At 44.4% G+C, this 21860-nt stretch overlaps 2 protein-coding genes across 2 annotated transcripts in view; both read right to left on the bottom strand.

Moving 5' to 3' along the window:
* Positions 1–21860, bottom strand: part of LOC119444880 (nose resistant to fluoxetine protein 6) — a 423598-nt gene that overhangs the window by 390982 nt on the left and 10756 nt on the right. The window lies entirely within an intron of this gene.
* LOC119444876 (nose resistant to fluoxetine protein 6) overlaps positions 1–21860 on the bottom strand; it is a 53974-nt gene that overhangs the window by 21587 nt on the left and 10527 nt on the right. Inside the window, exons 3-9 of the mRNA XM_049664784.1 lie at positions 19792–19850; positions 16252–16343; positions 13534–13713; positions 13030–13123; positions 8483–8569; positions 6994–7159; positions 5531–5613 (exon numbers count right to left, since the gene is read on the bottom strand). Of these exons, the coding sequence (XP_049520741.1) occupies positions 5531–5613; positions 6994–7159; positions 8483–8569; positions 13030–13123; positions 13534–13713; positions 16252–16343; positions 19792–19850 (761 nt within the window). The remainder of the gene's footprint in view (positions 1–5530; positions 5614–6993; positions 7160–8482; positions 8570–13029; positions 13124–13533; positions 13714–16251; positions 16344–19791; positions 19851–21860) is intronic.

Below are 21860 nucleotides of genomic sequence, written 5' to 3'. Positions count from 1 at the left end.
CCTACTCTGTGAACTGTAGTGCTGAGGACTAGCTCGGAGCAATTATCCTGCATGAAAGTTGTGCCTAAAAAGAATTGTCTTGATGGCGGTCATGCGCTCTCGGCATGCAGGCTTCCTACTTTATAGAACCAAAGTGCTTATGACTGACTCGGAGCAATTATCCTGCATACACTTTGTGCGCGAAAAGAATTGTCCTGATGGCGGTCATGCGCTCTTTCCATGCTGACTTCCTACTCTTTAGAACCGGAATGGTGATGATTTTTTCTTGGCAATTATCCTGCATGAAAGTTGTTTGCGAAAAAATATTATCTTCATGGTGGTCACACGCTCCGTGAAAGCAGGCATCATGCTCTTTGGAAATGGAGTGCTCAGAACTGGCCCGGAGCAATTATATTGAGCGAAACTTGTGCACAAGAATTGTCTTGATGGTGGTCACGCGCTGCCTGCGTGCAGACATCCTACTCCTTAGAACTGGAGTGCTGAAGATTGGTTCGTAGCAATTCCCCTGCATAAAAGTTGTGTGCGAAATAATTTTCTTGCTGTTGATCACGCCCTCTCTGCATGAAGGCTTCCTAATTTTTGGAGCTGGAGTTATGAGGACTGTCTCGGAGCACTTAGCCTTCATAAAAGTTGTGCACGAAAAAAATCGTCTTGTGGATGCTCTCGTGCTCTCTGCATGCATACATCCTACTCTTTGGAACTGGAGCATTGAGGACTGACTCGGGGCAAGTATCCTACATGCGAAATCAGACCCTTTCTCAAAGATGGTTGAACGCGAATCTTTCTCCCATGCAAACTGAATCAAAGGCAAACTCCTAAGCGAACGGCCACGCAACAAATCCAAAAAATTCTGAGCGACCGGATGCGATGCATATGTGATTCGATTGCTTGTTCCGGATTGTATTTTTGCATGTTGAAGTTGAATGATGACAGATTTTGTTAAGTTGCATAACCTTTATTTTATATTATGTAGCCGTTGATTACACGCACACACTCACACGTTTACGGACGGCTCTACACTTGCGCAGTGTTGGCTTGACGGTCAGATTCTCCGCCGTTGCCGATACACGGGATCGGCCTTCGGGCACCATCACGCTCTCGCTTACGATCGCGTACGGCAGCCTCTTCTGTCGTGCGCTGCACTCGCGGCCTAGCTATTGACGGCGGGAATGCATTGCGTGACGCGCGTAATTCAATGCAGATATATACAGTTCGTCTGGGTAGCGTGGCGTTGCAGTTCCCATCGTTCTTATCGGTACAATTGCGAATGTAAACTGTAGTTTTCAACGATATACGTATGTCATGGGCATGCGCCGTTGTTCTATTGTGTGCGCAGATGCGAAGATAGTTCTGTTGTGTAAGTTGGCTGTCCTGCAGTGCGTTTTCGGCGCTCACGGACGAATCAGTGAGCCGTGGAAAGCTTCGCTTTAATAGTTGTCCGCGAAAAGTATTCTCTTTTGAAGGGCACCACACTCTCCGCTTGCAGACTTCATACTCTTTGGAAATTGAGTTCGGAGGACTGGCTCGAAGCAATTATTCTGCATAAATATTGGGCACGAAAAAAAATTATCGATAGTGGTCACACGCTCTCTCCTTGCAGACTGCCTACTCTTTCAAACTGGACTTTCAGGTACTTGCCCGGAGCGAATATATGTCATAATAAATGCAGCAGATCCAACGACTTGGAATCTATGTACAGTGCATCGCTGTGTGAATGCATAAGGAGTCGAAACAGGAATACACGCACACGCACACAAACACACAAACAAGCACGATTACACGCAAATATTCCGAGCCTTTTGTTAAGCGGAGTTGCCGACTATTAGCGAGCATGACGGACGCCTTGAATGCATCATGGTTTCAGAGGCACCATGTGCATACGTACGTAGCGCAATTCGAATCAATTCTATCCGCAAGAAGCTTTACATTATCATTACCGTGCAGCCGCAGATGCACGAAGAAGAGCTTTCTGGTTCTTTTTTTTTCTTTGCGCCGCATGGCTGGCGCCGCTACTAGCGCGTATAAGCGGAAGCGAGCGCCATCTGGTGGAGGAACAAGCAACCCAGTGGCATGGGCGGTGCGCGTAATCCTCTGTGATTGGTTGGCTTATTCTGCAATGAAACACCCCGGCCGCAGCCACGATAACAAATTCCAGCGAGGTTCCCAAAGAAAAGCTTCGCTTTTAAAAGTTATGTGCGAGAAGAATTCCCTCTTGATGGTGGTCCCACGCTCTCTCTATGCGCACTTCCAACTCTTCGGAACTGGAGCGCTGAGGACTGGCACGGAGCAATCATCTTGCGCAAACACGAGGGCCTCGTCGCTGGGCCCTTTACCCCGCTGCAGGCGTTGCAAATATGCGGATTTCTTATATTTTGGAACAGGAGTATCGAAGAACGGGCTGATTGAAACTATCTTGTACAAATGTGGCGCCGCAAAGGAAGCGTCCAGTGGCTGGTCCTACTGATCGCCGCATTCGTTTGATATATGTTGGCTAACTGCGCATTCCAGCATGAGTATACTGAATACAGGCTGAGGACAATTTTTTTGTGCGAACGTTTGTGTGAAAACGAAGGTCTTGCCGATGGTTCCGTCTTATCTCTATTCGTTGCAGATAAGCTGACTTGCTACATTTTACAGCAGGAGTGCGGGGAAAGTCTGAGGCATGAGGGCAATCACCTTGTACACCGATGATCATAGTGGTTAGGATGTTGAGTGCGCGGAAGCCATGAATAACACCCACACGAATTTGAGAGTTCCGGAAATGACGTTAAAAGCAATAATCCTTTCCTATCGATTTGAAGAAGATTCATGACACGGTCGAATGCTATCAAAAACATTCTGTCGTCGACAACTGTCAACGCATCGACAGGCACCTCCAACTATTGGCATTTAGAATTTAGCCCATTGGTCCAAAGTTAAGCCTCCTAGTTATCTACAGTCATAAACATGCATAAAACCAGCGCCTGTATCCCCTGCTCTCTTAATCTTCTTTCTCGCTTTTCTGCTCCTTGCCAAATAAAAAAAATCCTGCGCTTGTGTAGTTCAAGTCCAGCGCTAATGCAGCTCCACTAATGTGAATCCTGGGGAAGTGCGAAGCAGTGATGCGCCAGCGTTGTTGCTCGATGCGCGCATGCAGCTTGGCATCCATGGCACAAAGGAAATTCCGGAGCGCGCCAACTGCTTATAAAGACCTGTTCCTACTCTCTTTCCACACGGCGCGCGCTGATGGGTTGCTGGAGTAGCGCTGGAAAGAGGAGGAATCGAGCGCTTGTGGGGTGGTGGCGCCTCTCTTACGCTGCGCTGGTACCATATTGGCGTGTGGGAAACAATTTTTATTAGTTTCTACTAATTTATGCCCCGAATGTTTGATTATTCGTATCTTTAAAATTATTCTTAATCGTGTTAGTTTACTTTGAACGGTTTTTGATCAATTCTGCACTTGTTTTGACCCTGTTTTGAGAACTTGATTTTGCGCGTGACCACGCATCAGATCACTATAAATTTCACGATTTTCACGAGTTGCTGCTAATTAATGCACTGAATGTTGTATTATTCCTATCTTTTACATTATTCTCAATGGTGTTAGTTTATTTTGAACCGGTTTTGATCAATTCTGCACTTGTTTGAACCCCGTTTTTGCAGGTTACCACGACGACATGAGATCCCATTACACGCCGACAGCCCAGGCCCCTAAAGTGCTTCGAACTTCAAAGATGACAGAAAAGCACATTCCAGGAAGGAACCGCTTTTCCCAATCAACATGTATTGTCCATCCACCGCGGTGGCTCAGGGATCTAAGGCGTTGCGCTGCTGAGCACGAGATCGCGGGATCGAATCCTGGCCGCGGAGGCCGCACTTTGATAGAGGCAAATGCAAAAATGGCCGTGTGCTTGCGTTGTAGTGCACCTTAAAGAACCCAAGGTGGTCAAAATTAATCTGGAGCCCTCCACTATGGCGTGCCTCATAATCAGAACTGCTTTTGGCACGTAAAACCCCAGAAAGGAAAAGTTTCAGCTGCACAAGAAACTGTGACGCGGAAGTAATTGGCTGATACATCATGAAAGTAGTGTAGTAGAAAACGCCAGCAGGTGGCTCGAAGATCACGTATATTCATGAGCACCCTTGCACTGTCATATCCACGTCCACATTTTTATTTCGAATAATAAAGCGACAAAACAAACCATGTATCCGCTTAGAAATCAAGGAAGGTCATCTCCCAGCCTGGTGCCAGTCTTCCGATAAATCTACTCGGTCTTTCAAGACGTTTTAGTAAGGGAGCTCCTTTCTAAATGCAAGAGAATAAAGAAGTAATTTTTCTCGACAATCACTCCGTCGAATTTCATTAGGTGTCTGGGATTTACAGGAAGTTAAAACCACTAACTCTAAAAAGTGAATTTTCAATATATGTCATCAACGTGTTAGAAATATTTTCAAAAGTTAAACAATGTCAAAAGAAAAAGCTCAAGTATTCAATTATATTATGGGGTTTTACGTGCCAAAACCACCATATAATTAAGAGGCACGCCGTAGTGGGGGGCTCCGGATTAATTTGAACCACGGGGGTTTTTTCACGTGCACCTAAATATAGGTGCACGGATGTTTTCTGCATTTCGCCCCCATCGAAATGCGGCCGCCGTGGCCGGTATTCGATCCCGCGACCTTGTGCTCAGCAGCCCAACACCATAACCACTCAGCAACCATGGCGGGTAAAGCTCAAGTATTAAGTTTACCACTCTGTAACCTAGCAATGAAAGAACATCACAGTACTGTGAACTGCACGTAATTATAAATCTAAAGGCACCAATGGTGATGCATTATACGCCGATCTGAAAAAACACCACTAACTTGCTATAAGCACTTTTCTATACCGTCGCAAACATTGAAAAAAATTTACGTATACTATAAACCCTTATATATAGCTTGTCCTTCATGAATTCTTTACCAGACACAATTGAAAGGACTGCGATATCTGCTTTTGGGGCACAGTTACGGGAGTGCAGAGTTCATGCTTCTCTTTTTAAAACTTACCAATTTCTGGCATTTTGCTTTGAAAATTGGGGTCCTAAACAAAACATTTTGCCTCCTAGAGTTGCTAGAATTTAACTTTCTCTCCTAAATGCAACAAATTTCATTCAAATTGTCCATCAGTTCTCTAATAAAAGGATTTCGGCATTTCACATATATTTGGAAAGACAAATCGGAATTGGCCCCTGATATAAATCTTTCTCTTAAAAGGAAAAACACATCTTTATTTCTGTCAATTCGAACGAAATCTACTATTTCATTGGGAATACATCAACGGTTCTCGTCAATATTTGTGATCATCATTGCACCAGCGTCCCCGCAGGGAACATATACGCAACGGGAATTCAAATAGGATATTTCACAGGGATCCTCAACAATAATTACGAGAAAAAGCAGGTAAAAGACACGGAGAAGCAAAGCTATTTACCAAACGTATGTGAATACACTACGCTACTCTAAAACAAAATTACGTGAATGTAAAATGAATACGGTTATGTGAGCTCACCTTCTAAATGTCAGCAATGTCAGAAGCGAAACCACGAAGAGTTGGAAGTCCGTCGATAGGTACCAGGTATGAGTCATTATTTCCTAAAGAAATAGAAATACACGCACCATTCAACCTTTTAGAATAAAATATTTAGTCCAACGTCTGAGCAGAAGGATTCAGCCAAACCCTAAACGCCCAAAATAAATACAGGCAATGCCAGGTACACGTTCGGCATGTATTCATTATTATGGGTATTGCAACCTCGTGAGAATCAAATCAATATGACAGCAAATTTGTGCGACCTTGCAGATTCAGAGCTCAATTCCCAGCCGAGCTGTTTCTTTCCAGCAGTGGCATTAGGAATTTCAGTTGCAGTAGTAAACCACATAATTTCCGACGTTGCTTGCATACGACTCACCTGCTTTCAACGTTGTCCGAATACATTTTTTAGCATTTGTTTCTGGAATTCTTGACCAAGGCCGCATTTCACCAACCCACTTTTAACTTCGCATGTGCATCAACCATGCTGTCCCATGCGCTTGGTAAGCTCTAGAACGGTTCACTTGCTAACGTACTACAAATGTTCTAAATGACCTACGCCGGCGCTCATAACATGGCACTTATTCTTTTTAAATCTAACATCGCCGCCACATTTGCTTCTCTCAAAGCAGCGGGAAGCTTTGTTAGAGTTTGATATAACGCCTCTGAAACACGCCAAGAACAAGTTCAGCACTTTTATTTAGCCCCTAATTGCACTACACATGTAGACATTTTCTTGCAGGGTACTCCTAGCATGCCCAACATTCCCTTAAATATAAATTCCGTTCTCCCAGGATACTGTAAAAACACGCATATAATGTTTACGGGCACATTTACTCTTGATAACAGCTTCGCTGTAATGTATGCATTAAATGTATAACTAAATCTACCTACTACTATATCGAAAAGCCTCGGCAATGAGGAGCATGTGCGCCTTAAGCGTATGAAAGTCTTTATTGTTGTTTGGGGAACAGACCCTAGTGTATGTGCCATTGTAATCCTCAATATAAATTGGAATGATAGATAGATGGGACAGGTACATTGATCGATTCATGTAACTATTTCTTTATTTATTTATGAGGAATTCTCTTTTTTTTTGTCAGGATGACCCCACATGTCACCTTGTCATGAGGGCAAATGCATCGATTAAGTTGAACGCGGTTCCTGGTTCTAAATATAAGGAACCAGAAAATTTTAGAAAATTTCATGCAATTTGTTGAAGACAAGATGTTTATTTTTGGAAGCTTACTGAAGATTTTCGGCGGGCACGATAATATCCGAGTGGCTGTTGAAAAGGGTTAAGATAAGACGGAAGAAACCTCGGCGTAATAGAGATTACCAACGCGCCACTTCTCGCACACTCACAAATGAACTTAAGGGCATGTTCCAGTAAATGTGTGGGGTATAAAGTGCCAGCGAAGTAGGTTGTCTCCAAAGCTCACCTGGGGCTTTAGTTCGAAAAAGTTTCTGATCTGGACGAGGAGACGCCACCAGTTTTCTTCCATGTCGACGTAAAATTTCTGGAAAAACGTCTCCGTGTCCGGTCCCGTGACGAAACGATGGAGCAGGTAGAACCACATGATGACGAAGAAAAGTGGGACGCACATCCTGCAATGTATTGCAGCAGTAATAGTAAGAGGCGTATCTCATCCTCAAAGTACGGCTTCGAGTGCCTCTGGGGACATTCCGTTAAGAAGTGTTAAACTAAGCTTACATAGTTCCGCTACGACTTAGAAAAAAATGTGCGCCTAACGCTCGTAATTTCTGCACATAGGTTTAAGTAAGCGGTACACAGTTGCCAAAATGTGCCACTTACTAGAACCTGTGTGGTACGAGTCTCTCTAAGCATCGTCTCTTCCTTCGGTTTATCTGCTCATCACAGCTCTTAACGTTGTTCCTCATAAGTTTCAGTGAGTATTTGGAACATTATCCTAGTCTACATAGCTTTCACCATGCAAGTGTAACACATTTTCAAACATTTTTCACTTACTTAGGAAAACTTATGTGGAATGCAAATAAAAGTTTACAAAGAATGGTCAAGAGAAAGAATGATTAGACAGAAGCAACAGATATTCCTCTGTTTTGCGTGCTCTCCGTTTTTTGGGATTTCTTACTTATGTTATGGGTAAAGATTAGGGGGTGTGCGAATATTCGAAGTTTCGAATACAAATCGAATAGGCACTAACTATTCGTATTAAAAAAAGAACTATTTGATATTTTGCAATATTCCAAGCTAACCAAACGTCATATCTGTTGCTACCGTTTCAAGATTCTGTGAAACCCGAAGGGTGTAAGGAATAAGCTAGCGGAATTGGGTGAATAAACCAATTAGAAATATGCGCTCATATTTGTCGTGTGTGTTCCTTTATGTCCTGAGCGCTCGCTCTGCACAAAACTCCATATTTGTCGGCAACCATTTATTTAGCACTTTTGGGAAGCTAGTCGTGCAGCATCCAGTGTTTCATGGACAGTTTGTTTGTAACCAGGCTCTAAAGTTGTAGACAGGCTATTTCTGCAGGTTTTAAATGATAATGAGTGATATTGTGTTTCAAACTGGTCCTCTATCGCTGAAGGGTAGCTTTCTTTTTTTTGCACTTCGTGAGGACAGGAGTGGTACCTAATTAAACAGAAATAAATATTCCTGCTGCAAATACGGATATGCGTCAGCATTTCACTATTCGATGTTCTATTACATATTTGATACTTACCATTCATATTCAATTCGTATTCGAAAGGTTTATATTCTACCGCCTCAAGACATCTGCGCGTCAACGTTGGTGCGATCTAAGACATAGCCATGCTGCACGGGAAGATCTCAGGCACGCCGTTGATACCATTTTTGATGGTTCGATGTCGTTAAATAGCGTATATATGGTATCCTTATTTTATTCGTCAACCTATTTCAGTTCAAATATACGACATGCTTCTCACCTGATCAACCTTCTAATCACGGCAATGAGGAACACGGCAGGCCCGTTTCCCTTCTGCTTGCTTAAAATGTGAGACAGCAAAAATCCGCTGCAAAGAGGTTCAAAGAGGGTCAAAAACAGGTCGTTGAATGCCCCTCATTTCATATCTCGCCGGTCAACAAACACCCATTAAGCCTCTCAGCTTTCCAATAAAACTTCCTTTCGATAGTAGAGGCTGCACTGACACTATGCCAAGCTGTCGATTAAGCAATGCTTCCGTCTACAACTAACCAGAAAAACAATCTTTGTATTGTCTGTTGGAATGATAATCAAACGTATAGGCTTATATATATGTGGAACTCGTTCAGTTCAATAGCATTCAGTTTATTTAGAAAAGCTTATTGAAAAGCCTCGTAGGCGCTCACCATGGGCACAGATCCACCAGAAAATTTGTCTACAATGCCGGAGGGGTGCGGCCAGAATTGTGTTTTAATCCGTCATTTTTAGAATATAGTGCTTCCAGAGAGAGAGAAGAGAGAGAGAATAAACTTTTATTATCTAGGTTTATTCCCAGCGGAGTGGGCTAGCGTGGCGTCTGTTTCGCCGCGATGCTATCAGCCCATTCCGCCAACCGTATCTGGTCTTCCGAGTTGTCAGTTTTTGTCTTCACCTCCCACTCTTCTGGTGAAGGAGCTCGCCTAAAGAGTTCCCTGGGGGGAAGGTTCTTTCGGCCTCCCCATAAGATGTGATCTTGGTCCGCCAGGGGGCAGTTACAATGTTTGCAGTTTGGTGGATATTCACCACCGGTCATTGCAGCTGGTCTTTTTGGACTAAGTACAGACCTAGTCTGTACTCTCCTGATGCTAGTGGCCTGTATTCTTGTCAGTGTCTCATGCGGGGATGGATATATTCGCCTTGATTCGCGGTAATAGATGGTCATTTCGTTAAAGGCATAGATACCTTCATGTCCGTCAACCGAGACGGGCAGGCCCACCACCCGGTTACTTGCTGTTCGGGTGGCGAGGTGAGCGGCCTCATTACCAGGGTTGGCCGCATGAGCGGGTATCCACACAACTTTAATTCATTGAGTTCTTTGTTGATGATTTTGAACGCTCGAGCTGAAAGAAACCCGAGGGGTAGTTAAGAATCGCAGTTTTCGAGTCGGATATCATAATCTTGGTGCCCGGGATGGAGGTGCCCATGGCGAAGGCGGTCTCTTCCGCATCCACAATGAAGGATGTGTTTACCGTCGCAGAGCTGGTGGTGTGTCCGTCACCGTTAGTGCCGGCTATGGTGTGTCCACCATCACTGGTGTGAGCAGCATCCACATATATGGCCGGTTGGTTTTTGTAGCATTGCCAGAGTGCTGCTGCCCTAGCTTTGCGTCTACCGCTGGTTTCCGTGCTCATGTTTTTTGGAAGCGGGGGGATAATGATCTTGGTCCGGATAGTGTTAGGTGTCCGGTGTCGTTGCGGGATGGCTAAGGCTGGGCGGTACCCCAAAATGTCTAGGATCCGCTGCCCCGCGTGTGTGTCGGATAATCGAACTGTTTGAGCACATTTGTGGGCCTCTATGATTTCCTCCACGTTCTTATGCATCAAGAGTGCCTTCATATTAGTCAATTTTGGTAGCCCAAGAGCCTGTTTGCATAACGTTCGCATTAGACCGTTAATCCGTTCCAAGTCCCTCTGTCTGAGATGTAAGTAAGGGCAGACATACGCTACCCGTCTCAGAAAGAAAGCCTGGATTAGTCTGTAGACATATTTCTCCTTAACTCCGTGCCATCGGTTGGAGACCCTCCTGAGAAGGTTCTGTAATTGCCCAGCTGTAGTTTGGAGTCGTGTTACGGTTTCTTGGTTGTGCGTGTTTTCATGAATCCACAATCCTACACTCTGATTTTAGGAACGGGTGGGACCGGCTGTCCAACTACCTGCACCTGAATGTGTGCGGTCATATTGGCATCCGGGCTTGCGGGAATTTTTGTTACGGACTATAAGCAGTTCTGATTTTTTTTTCAGCGTACAGCTGAGGCCATTATTGCAAACGTGTTTCTGCACTGCATCAGCCACTGCCCGCAGTGATTCTGTAATTTCTCCATCCGACCCAGTGCACGTCCAGATCGTTATGTCGTTTCGAAGCAAATCTAGTGGCATCAGATGGGCGCCGCTGCTAGCATGTTACGCTCAGATATTTATTCTATGGCTCCATTTCCTCAAGGAAAATATAGAACGTAACACCAGTCTCAGTTGTCGCCAAGCCTTTAGTAAAAGCGAAGACTAGCGTTATCACATCAGTGAAACGAACCGCTGGAACGTCGCGAATCTCTTCAAAACGCAACTCATTCGTTCAGATGAAGGCTTGAGTAACGATCCAAACAGACAGTGACAAAGTGTCTAATGAATTAAATACAGGGAGGATAATTAATTTCTTACTTAATTTTTTTCTCTTTTTTTATTTCTTTGTGATCTGGTTTTCTAATCGGGAATCACGTTTTTTTGAGTAATTGTGGTCGCAGTTTCGTTTTTGCCACTCTAACAATGATGTCGTTCATGTGTTATATGTGGAATCACAAAAAGGCCGAACTTGCTGTCTGCCCACCCCCGTCTACTTCTTCGTCTCTCTCTCTCTCTCTCTCTCTCTCTCTATCCTTGTTGTTCGGAGAACTAAGCACACAAATTGATGTGCTCACGTAGAGTCAGGTACAAATCTGCAGCTGTCTATCAAGAAATCATTCTTGAAGGGTCCCAGAAAAGCCGTACAGGTAAATGACTATACTCAGTATGGCGACTAAGGACTCACACCATCGTCGTCGGCATCACCTGAGCAAACATAATAAGCGCTCTTGAGCCTTATTTGAATGGAAGCGCGAAAGTCGAAAGAGAACGGTTAATATTTCGTGTCAAAACTGGCAAAGTCGTCTTAGTTCTCGTCACTGGAAGTATTTTCTTTCTATTTTGGTGTCGATAACACGTGCATGCGCAGAGATCAACGGATACCTAAATAAGGCAGCTTCAGCACCTACTGAGTTGTCGGGGATTAGTGTACATGCGCCCACCTTTATCATTTGTTTTTGATGGCCACGCCATGTCTTTCGTGCCCATGTGTTATGTGTTCATTTTGTGCTTCCGTCTTGGCAGTAGAATACCAAGTTTCTTGTGTGACGTGTACCTTTTGAATGCAATGCATTCCCCACTTTTGCCTAAGATCTCTGCTGAGACGACAGTAACTGGTAAATAAAAAATAAAATAAGCTAGCACAAATACATGAGCGCATCTGTAACATCCGGTGGCCTTATGGCAGTTATATTAGAGAGTCCAGCCGCGCATGGGGTTCCTCACCAACTGCAATGTTATAGCAGTTCACAAGGAACAATTCGAAATCTTACGCCAACAAATATGTAAAAAAAGCTACCCGCGAGGCGCTTATGGGTTATCCAACATGACCAATTTTTTTGCAACAGATGGATATCTAACCGGGGAAGCTTCGTTCGTTCTTGCAGATGTGCAATGCCTCTAGCACCTATCCCACACGTGCGCATCTTTAGAGTTCGGCGCGCAATCCGTGATTAGCACTGATGTTCATACCGTGTTTTTTTTTTTCACCAGCCCTTTGCATTTACCAAACAGCTGTTATCCCATTTACGTTCTATTGGCGCACTATATTCAAATAACGATGAATATACACAAACTAGCCAAGTAGTTCATTCTGTTTCATCCTCCCGACGCCATTCTTTTCTGCTCAGAGTGCGTCCTGATTTTCATCTTCAAATCTAAGTGCCCCTGCAGACTTATTCACCTAACACGGGCATAAAAATGTTGCTTCATCATCATCATCAGCCTATATTTTTATGCCCACTGCAGGACGAAGGCCTCTCCCTGTGATCTCCAATTACCCCTGTCTTGCGTTAGCGTATTCCAACTTGCGCCTGCTAATTTCCTAACTTCATCATCCCATCTGGTTTTCTGCCGACCTCGCCTGCGCTTCCCTTCTCTTGGTATCCATTCTGTAACCCTAATGGTCCACCGGTTATCCATCCTGCGCATTACATGGCCTGCCCAGCTCCATTTCTTCCGCTTAATATCAACTAGAATATCGGCTATCCCCGTTTGTTCTCTGATCAACACCGCTCTCTTCCTGTCTCTTAACGTTAGTCCTAAGATTTTTCGTTTCATCGCTCTTTGTGCGGTCCTTAACTTGTTCTCGAACTTCTTTGTTAACCTCCAAATTTCTGCCCCATATGTTAGCACCGGTAGAATGCAATGATTGTGCACTTTTCTTTTCAACGACAGTGGTAAGCTCCCAGTCAGGATTTGGCAATGCCTGCCGTATGCACTCCAACCCAATTTTATTCAGGTTGCTTATATTCGCTATATTGTATTTGATCAGTGAAGGTCGAGAATTTGTTGGATGCAGGCAAGAAAAGTAGAACAATCCAAGGTAATCGATTGCGATCAGCTACGACTCTATACTACCAACAAACATGGCAAGGATAGGGAGAGATAAGACAAGCTATACAAAACAAATCTTGAGAACAATGAATAAATCAGGGAGTAGAACGCAGTTGCTTACCTGAGAAAGAAGAACGTATCAACGCCATTGAATGCGGCGGGTATGATCATCTTTGGCCACTCTGATGTAGCAATGAACAGGTTCAGCAGTCGTGCTGCAAGAGCATTATAGCCACTGAATTTGGAAAGTGAACGGAACACATGCACGCGCTGAAAGTACTAATGAAAGCCCATTATTTTAGGCGAATAGTTGTTCTTGCGAGACATGTCGCGTATGAAAGCAGGGATTTGATGCTTTGAACATTTTATTCTTCTCTGATAACGATTGGAGCTAGGGCATTATCCCCTCCTTCTCCATGAAATTCAGGCCTACGTTTCCAAACTACGGTTTCTATGAATAACACAAAGCAGCTTAGCAAATGCCACAAATAATTTCTAAGAACCTCGCTAACCTTCGTTTTCGAACACTTTCACGCCATGGTTACTGCTGCAGATATGATTATGAGACGTCAAATGCAACACAATGCGCACAAAACAAAGTCGCATCAATGTGTGAAACACTCACAGAAACTATCCGATAATATGATGTGGGTGTGTCCGAGCACAATGTGCATAATGGTTAAGCATCGCACGCCATGCAAGAATTGCAGAGAGTGCTGGTCAACTTGGTCCTTGCTGGCTACATTGAGTAACATCCGAGTGTTGGATTTCGCCGAGAAGGCCATGGCGACTTGGAACAGGAGACCTGTGAAGTAATACCATGTTTTTTTTTTATGATAGAAACTAGGAACGTAACTAACGCATGTGATTTCTGACCGCATTCACCAGAACAATAACGCGAAGAAATCTTCATTGTCTGAAGAGATAGATAGATAGATAGATAGATAGATAGATAGATAGATAGATAGATAGATAGATAGATAGATAGATAGATAGATAGATAGATAGATAGATAGATAGATAGATAGATAGATAGATAGATAGATAGATAGATAGATAGATAGATAGATAGATAGATAGATAGATAGATAGATAGATAGATAGATAGATAGATAGATAGATAGATAGGCTCAATACACCTGAAGTCAATAAAGAATGCTAACCGCAGTAAAAATTATTTTGTGCGAACAAAATTGAATACGTGTTCAAAGTCAAGTTGACGCGCGAGTATATTTTCTGAGATTGCGCTAACTAATCACATAGCCCTTTATCTCATTAATTGCTGAACTAATTGGGAAACATTGAACTCAGACATTTTCAGTAAAATACAATTACTATGCCTTATTTCTTCATCGGAAAATAACACACCCACAGAACATGAAAAATACCATGTGATTACACAACACACCCACAATACTCCCACCAAAAAACAGCGTCCTCATAGAGGCATGGCAAAAGTTATGGCACAAAATATAACTACTGACGTACATTTTCCGAGACGCATAATAGCTGCCTGCGCTCGTTGCGTGCCCATAACAAGCCGGTGCGCTGGCTCGGCAGGGGTGGAACAAATAAAGCGGCAACTCCCCTATCCATCCTTTATTTTTTGCTTCGTAAGCCTTCCCAGTGAGCCAGTTGTGGATGCGGCTTTCTGATGCACATTGTCCGGATTATAGCGTAATCACGTGGCATTTGTCATGCTTAGCGGTCTTTCCTTCACTGCTGTAAAAACTTAACACGCTAATTGTGAATGGCTGAAAGCATGAAATTGGACGCTTCTTAAAACTGTCCAAAACTTCTTAATCGACCATTTGTCAATTAGGTAATCTTACGTGAATAAATGCAAAAATTACTGGTGCTTCTCAACTGAGGATTCTTAAGGTTCAGGGAGGGTTAGCTGGAACACCCTGTATTCTCATTTTATGTAATATCTGTAGGATTCCCTTTGGAATGAAAACGAAACTAAAATAGATTCTTTTTTTTTTCAAAATAACTGTCTTCAGAAGGCGAAAATAGGCCCGGTTCACTCGTAAGTCGACTTTGCGCCTTGCCAATCTCACAGGTTAGTCGAGTTTCGCCCATACTTAGATGTTTTCCCTTCCTGTCAGCCATTATTTGTGGCGATATAAATTTCAAACGGTCATTGGCAGGCGTTCAGGTGTGCTGCGGCTTTCCGCACTCCTCATCACAGGGCAAGCTATAAAGGTGACCACGCAGCCAATGAAACGCACTGAACATGGGTCTAAGAGTAGCAGTATAGTGCGCATATTCGTGCATGACCCAAAGAAGGCACGAAAGTGCAAGAACACGCATCAGTTCACGCAATTTATGCAACCATGTGAAAGTACTAAAAAAAAGCGGTTTAACATGCACGGACACGCACAGTTTTCAAGGCCACTTGACTAGCGCAGCCACGCATAACAATTGATTGGTGCCTACAACAAATTCGTGCGTACATCGCACATCTACGGTGAGTTATATTACAAATACATACATAGACCATGCGTTTGTCAGTTGAAACATGCCCCTTAAAAAGTACGGTGGCATAAGCGAAATTTCTGCCATATCAGTTGAACTACCTGAAGAGGCGGACATCACTTGCCCGACAAATCGCATCACGTGTCATATTATCCAACTTACGATATTAGCTTTGTAGATAACTTTGTAATTAACTACATTGCGCACATATTCTATTTGCGGAATTGAGGCTGAGTCGTAGTGAATTCGTATCAATTTCCAAGGAAAACGTCCTCAAACTACATAGAAAGTGCGCTGGTGTTTAAATTAATACTTCGTTACTACTCGTCTTTAATTCAGCGATTGGAATATTCGCCAATCTGTTAATCTTTAGAAGGTATATTAGTGATACTCGGTGAATTGCCTGACACCGCACTGTGGTTTGTTGGCCAAAGCACTTCCGCCTTTTCAAGTATTCACGACTAAGCTCAGTGTCGTTCGCTCTCTTTAATTTCTCTCTCTCTCTTTCAAGTAATGCAGGTTATGGGAACTAACCGCGGTATCATTCACCGGAAATTTAATAAATTTAATCTCTCTAAAAACAATAACCTAGTAGAACAGTGGGATATAGGCTTGTCAAACCGCTCTTTTTTTTCAATAAACTTTTCATGACTAATATTCTTTAGACAGTTGAAGTAGCATTCATAAATTATAAATGAGACATTTGATGCATCTATTGAGAGACAATTACTGTATGCTATTCTGTTGCAAAATACGTGGAAAGGCACCAGCTGCGGCTGAAAAAAATATTTTGCCGCTGTATAAGTGGTGGTATTGACTTGCTAGCTACAAAAGTTTCACAGAGATGATCACGAAATTCACCTACCGCATTTTTTTGCGAACGCAGATTGTTTGTCCACGAAATAGTCGACCATTGTACCAATAAGAATGGCAACAAGTAAGACTGCTGCAAATATTCTGCAAACGAAAATACACATCATTCTAGACATGAATAACTTATGTCATTGCTTCAATGCTTTGAAAAATATCGCCAAAGACAGTCCTTAGGTATATGAACAAATCTTTGTGTGGCTCATTTTCATAAATATAATGTTTTATTTTTTCCTAATTTCTAGTTTTAAACCTACTCATTAAAATAAGTTTTTGTTCCCGACCCGACAAAGCCTTAAGTCTGTTCATGCGTTGCTCAAAATGCGGGTGTCCCTTAAGACTCCCAAGTGTTCTTAAAGATATAAATCTCAAAACTTGCGAAGCAATGCAGGGAAAAAGTTAGCACTGCAATCTCAAAAGCGCCCTTAGGCGTTAGCACCCACGGACGCCTGGTGGCACGTCTCCTCCAGTACCAACGTGTCATGAGCAACCGTTTATGGAAGCTGCACTACGCTGCAACGCTAACAACGCGAAAGACGAAGCACGTAATGAGCGCAAGACAAAGCACGTCTTTCACCGAGTCAAATGCGCGTCGGTTAACGCTGCATCAACTTCAGAAACATTTAGAGCTAATTGCGGAGGCCACGCTCCGCTGTGCTGAATGAACGCCACTACCAACGCCACCTGTGGCGTTGGTATCTTCTTGGCCAGCGTTTCGAATGCTGGCATAGGCGTTAGTGCTGAGACCACCGAAGCGTTCACTGTCTGCGCGTTAGTGTCATAATGCTTTCTCTTTTCTGCTCGTAGGCGGCGGCACCGCCCCGAGCAAGAGCGCGGGTACACGGAGCAGTCGCGTCTTGTATCTCTGCAAATGGTTTGTGGCGCAATGGGTACGTGTCACTTTCTTTAATAACTAATGAGCTCTTTTTGTCGGTTAACGCTGCATCGTTTATCCCTAATTTGTATCGGCTTTTATATTACTGCGTGCTAAACTTTCTCTCTAATTCTCTTTATGGGACTCTGAAAAAAATTGCATCAATGTTTTAGAACTATTTAAGTAAACAACAACATCGTTTAGATTTAAACAATGAGCACTATAATCTTAGAGAGCGACTCATAACGATTCGTCTGCAAAGAATATCAATGCAACCTTGATAACAAGCGGTAAACGTTTTGAGTAACTTACACAATTCCTATTTGTGTCTTGTTCCACGGTCTTGGTTCTGCTGTCACACAGTTCGATATTTTAAACTGGACGAGCGGAAGCTTTACTGGAAGAAGACAAACACAACAAGCATATTATTGGTAACTCATCTGATTACGTTTTATTGCGATAGCAATTATATGGACACTCCAAAGCAGATTTCTGCCGTCGGCGTCGCCGTCGTCGTCGCCGTGAGGCTCCGTATGACGTCAATGGAGATGAAATCGTCGCCGCGCCCCGCCGAACGCTGTTTGTGCGAGTGAAAGGGGGCGAAGGACGCGCGCTTTCGCGGGGAGTGAACCCACGGCGGAGAACAAACGCGCGTTCTGCGCCGTGCTCCCTTAAGGGCTGCAGAACTAGGCGTCTCTTTCCTCCTTTACAATCACCATATATGTAGAGCAAACGCGCCTTCTTCAGACGCGCGAGAGGCCGTGGGGGAGGGGGGGGGAGGGGGAGGGAAAGGAGGCGACGTTTAGCTGCGGCACCAAGTGCCTATTTATATCAGAGGCTCCGGCAACAGTCACCAACGCCGCACGCATTTTGTGCGAACGCGGGCAAAACGCCGACGGCGTCGACAACAGTTCTGCGTGTTGCCGGTGCTGCTGCATGTCCAAGTTTATACAGCTGATATCATTAGTCCGTATAGCTCTCTATAAATTTGCTATCGCAATTGATGCTTCGCCTTTCAGGAGAAACTGCGACAACTTTTTTAGTGCATCCCCACAAGTTCGTGAACATGACCTGCATTACTTGATCACTCGCCTTTCGTAGCAACTATTTCTTTTTGTCTATGCCGTTGTTCTTCGCCAGTGGCTCGCGCAGCCGCATGCTCAATCTTCAGCAAGATATTTGCAGTTTCTGCATTGATGAGTGCGACTCCGACGACGCTGCCACTTCGATTGCAAGCATTATAGATAAAAAGCCAACGGCAATTTTCTTGATACCGCTGCCTGAATCTTGGGAGCCTGCGTATGCTTGCGCCCCAAAACATGTACGCCGTTTAAGCAATTACAATAGTGGTCACTTCTCATCTTCTACAGGCGCAACAAGCAACTTGGACTCCAGTCGTCTGCCAGCAGTTGTTGAATGTTTAGCGCAAGAGCTATAGGTCCGCTTGGACAGCTATGCAGCGTATTGAAAGCGCGTCATCATTAAGAGCGTGAATAAAGATAACATGATCGGCATTTTCACTGACAGGCCAAAATGTTTCCTGCATGCGGTGCGCCATTTCGGCTAACTCCTTAAGAATGACAAGTCTGCTCTCTGGCAGTTTTCGGCAGGGATTTATTTTTCAAGCACACCTTTTTTTAAGTGCAGTAGCTTGTTCTTATGGAACCCAGACAGGTTCACTTTCTTTCTCCCTCTCTCTCTTAATGGACTCCCGATCTCGGAATCCACGCTTTTAAGGCCATGTTGAACGGCCATGCTAACTGGTAACTAGCGCAGTCCCAGGGCACCAGCGGCGCTGCTGCACGTACGAGTCGCGAGTGCGTCAGCAGTGCATTGACAGAACCGCCGGATATAACTGGCCTCCAGAAAGCCGTCCTCCTATTTTGAGTGACACTCGTATTACGAAAAAAAACTAACAGTGTCATATAAGTGCTTATCGCGAGTATCGAAAAGGCCTTTCTTTTTCTTCGCATAGGAATGCTTCGACATCACAAGGTTGTTTACCCCGTGGCGTGCTCTTTTAATCATGCCTTCCTCGCGGCTTCTTCTCATAAGGTAAAACGAACACGCACACTTTAGGGCCGGCCTTGTAATGTGGCCGGAATTTTGTTCGTGGTATCGCGGCTGCGCACGTTCACTCAGCCCACAGCGTACATTGAGCACGTAGGTCAGCGACCATTGGCTATCCGCACACAAGAATATATTGAAATCGTCCTATCACTTTTCTCGGCAAACACGTAAAGCAGCCACCACACGACAGCCGACAACGTCTACCTGCCAAGACACGTCTACCCGACAACGTCGACCTGACAAGAGAGCGCCCCATCCTCGAAAGACATATTAGGGAGTTAGTAGCGGATGCAGATGACTTGCGTACCCGTGGGCGCAAAGCCTGCTTGGATTTGGCTGGGAACAAAATGACTTGCGTATGCGAACGTAATGCAAGCGTTTTACTTCTCCTAATCAAAAAATTGATTTCTCCTATAGATACATAGTATGCATGCGTCTACAAGGCCCGTGGCCAGTTCAGGCAAAACATTATGCATATTATCCCGGTGCTCTGATTGAAGTATGGGTAATTGCCCGAATAACTACTATTTACTGTGCGTGGCGATTGCGGCGACAAGGAAACAATTCGTCATGTTCTATGCCAGTGCCCACAGTACACTGTGCAGAGACAATCGCTTTCCGTCAGGCTGAACCAGTTGGACTACCAGCTTCTGTCGGAAGAAGGAAGTTTGCAACATCAACGTGACTTAACAATGCATCAGAAGGCCTTGCAAGTGCAACTGCGCATCTTGAGATCGACCAGCCTTGTGTGCACGTCTGTAATTGGAACGGCTTTTCTGTTACCTGTACATGCTCTTTATTTTTTCTCTCTCCCTTTGCCCTATCTCCAGCCGCTATATCCCTCCCCCCTTTTCAAGAGGGTGGAGGAAACTCGCCTCTGGTTAACCTACCTGCCTTTCCTCTCTCTCTCTCTCTCGCATTACTCAGTTGCTTTGATTGACGTCTAGGGGTTTGAATATAATGAGGTAAAAATGCAAAAAAAAAAGCCGCAGTTTCGCCCGAAAGGCAAAGCATCGTTTGCGATGGCAAAATTGTGGACAGCTATACGAAGTAAGGATAGTAGTTTTATCAGGCCGTATAAACTTGTAAACATACTCATACTAACTAAATTAACAAGCATGGTGTCACGCACGCACAAGAAATATGAACCCATCTCACTTGATGACCACAGAAACTCGTCAAAACGCTAGAGTGAGGAAGCGCGGCAGGCAGCAGTGAGCGCATTGGCCTTCGTGCTGCGTGTCGCATCAACGCGAACTGACCCACGAAAACAGAGCGCACGGTGGACCGTGTTCCCGTCGCAGATGGCTTTCGTGATACAGTGGCCCGAGCGGCCGCGCCCGGAGTAGAACCCGGGACGTTCTACTCCGGGCCTGGCCGCCGGAGTAGAACGCCCCCCCTCCCTACCCTCCCCCCTGAGCGTTGCGCTCAATGCAAGACGGCACGCTTCCTTCCCGCTTTCCTCCCTTGCGTGCGCGAGGTTGAGCCGCGATCGCCGGATCACGCTCGACACGCTTTCACTCGCACATACACCATACGGCGCGCGCCAACGATTTTATCGCCCTTGGGCTGTATACGGAACCTTGCGGTGACGGTGATGGCGATGCCGACGACGACAGAAATGTGCCTGGAGCGTCGATATAATTGCTAACGGGATAAAAAAAATAATGGTGAAGGATAGCAGAAAACGGCCGAAGTATTGCCATCTTATACAAGTGTCAACGTGCACATTTTTGGCCTCACCCTCAAGAACTTTGTAGAGCTAACAGTTCCACGGACGTAGTATACGCGACTCAATGTAATCACTCGCCACCTAGTGGCCGCGCCAAGAACAAGCCGATCCAGGTTCAGGCTTGAAGATAAAGAGGGTCTCCTATCACTGGCAGGATGCGCTGAATGCCTTGTAGTTTTCACATTTTCGTGGTGGCGCCTCGCACAAGTACAACTTTCTTAAAAGTCGGACGTCGAAAAACTTTTGTTGTTTGCCATTGTGCATGTGATCGCGCTGAAAAGACAGCAACGTATAATTTCATTGTTTCCAGATAGAAGTAGACCACGCGCATCGGTGAGCGACTTGGATAAGAAACTCACGCATTTTGAAAGGTTGACTGATATTATGCTGGTCTGTTCGAAACACTTCACTTCGGACGATTTGTTTATTCCCTGCGAGTATACCACTGCTTTTCTTTTTATATGTTTTGAGTATCTTGCTGGAGTTTCAAATCGCGGAGTGTACTTTGTTTGGACCGCTGCTTTGATAAATTATAGCGATGTACGCTTAGGCTTGGTTTGCTTTTGTTAGTTTATAATTTTTTACCCGATCATTAGTGGTATTAATGCTTTCAGCAGCAAGAATGATAACTAGCTCAGAAAGTCTAGAGTTGATCATTACACATATGCCATTAGGCGACAAGTCCTTTTGATAGAATGCTTTAGTTTAGCGTTGTAAACAGAATATGCTGTTTTTCACTCAACTCGGTGAGTTGTCAGTTTATTTGCTTGCATGAAATTTCGAAGCAACTGCAAACAGTGCTCGTTCGAGCTTTGCAGCATTCGACCAGCGCAGAGCGCCGCTAGTTTGCTTTCCGGTGTTGTGCACACAACTAAATTCCATTAGAACTGGTTCAATTCGTTTCCAAGACATGCATTTACCCTAATAT

The sequence above is a fragment of the Dermacentor silvarum genome, chromosome 3, assembly GCF_013339745.2.
Source record: "Dermacentor silvarum isolate Dsil-2018 chromosome 3, BIME_Dsil_1.4, whole genome shotgun sequence".
In the NCBI taxonomy this organism is placed as follows: domain Eukaryota; kingdom Metazoa; phylum Arthropoda; class Arachnida; order Ixodida; family Ixodidae; genus Dermacentor; species Dermacentor silvarum.
Note: the sequence above shows the minus strand (reverse complement) of the source record. Positions and strands in the feature narration are given on the sequence as shown.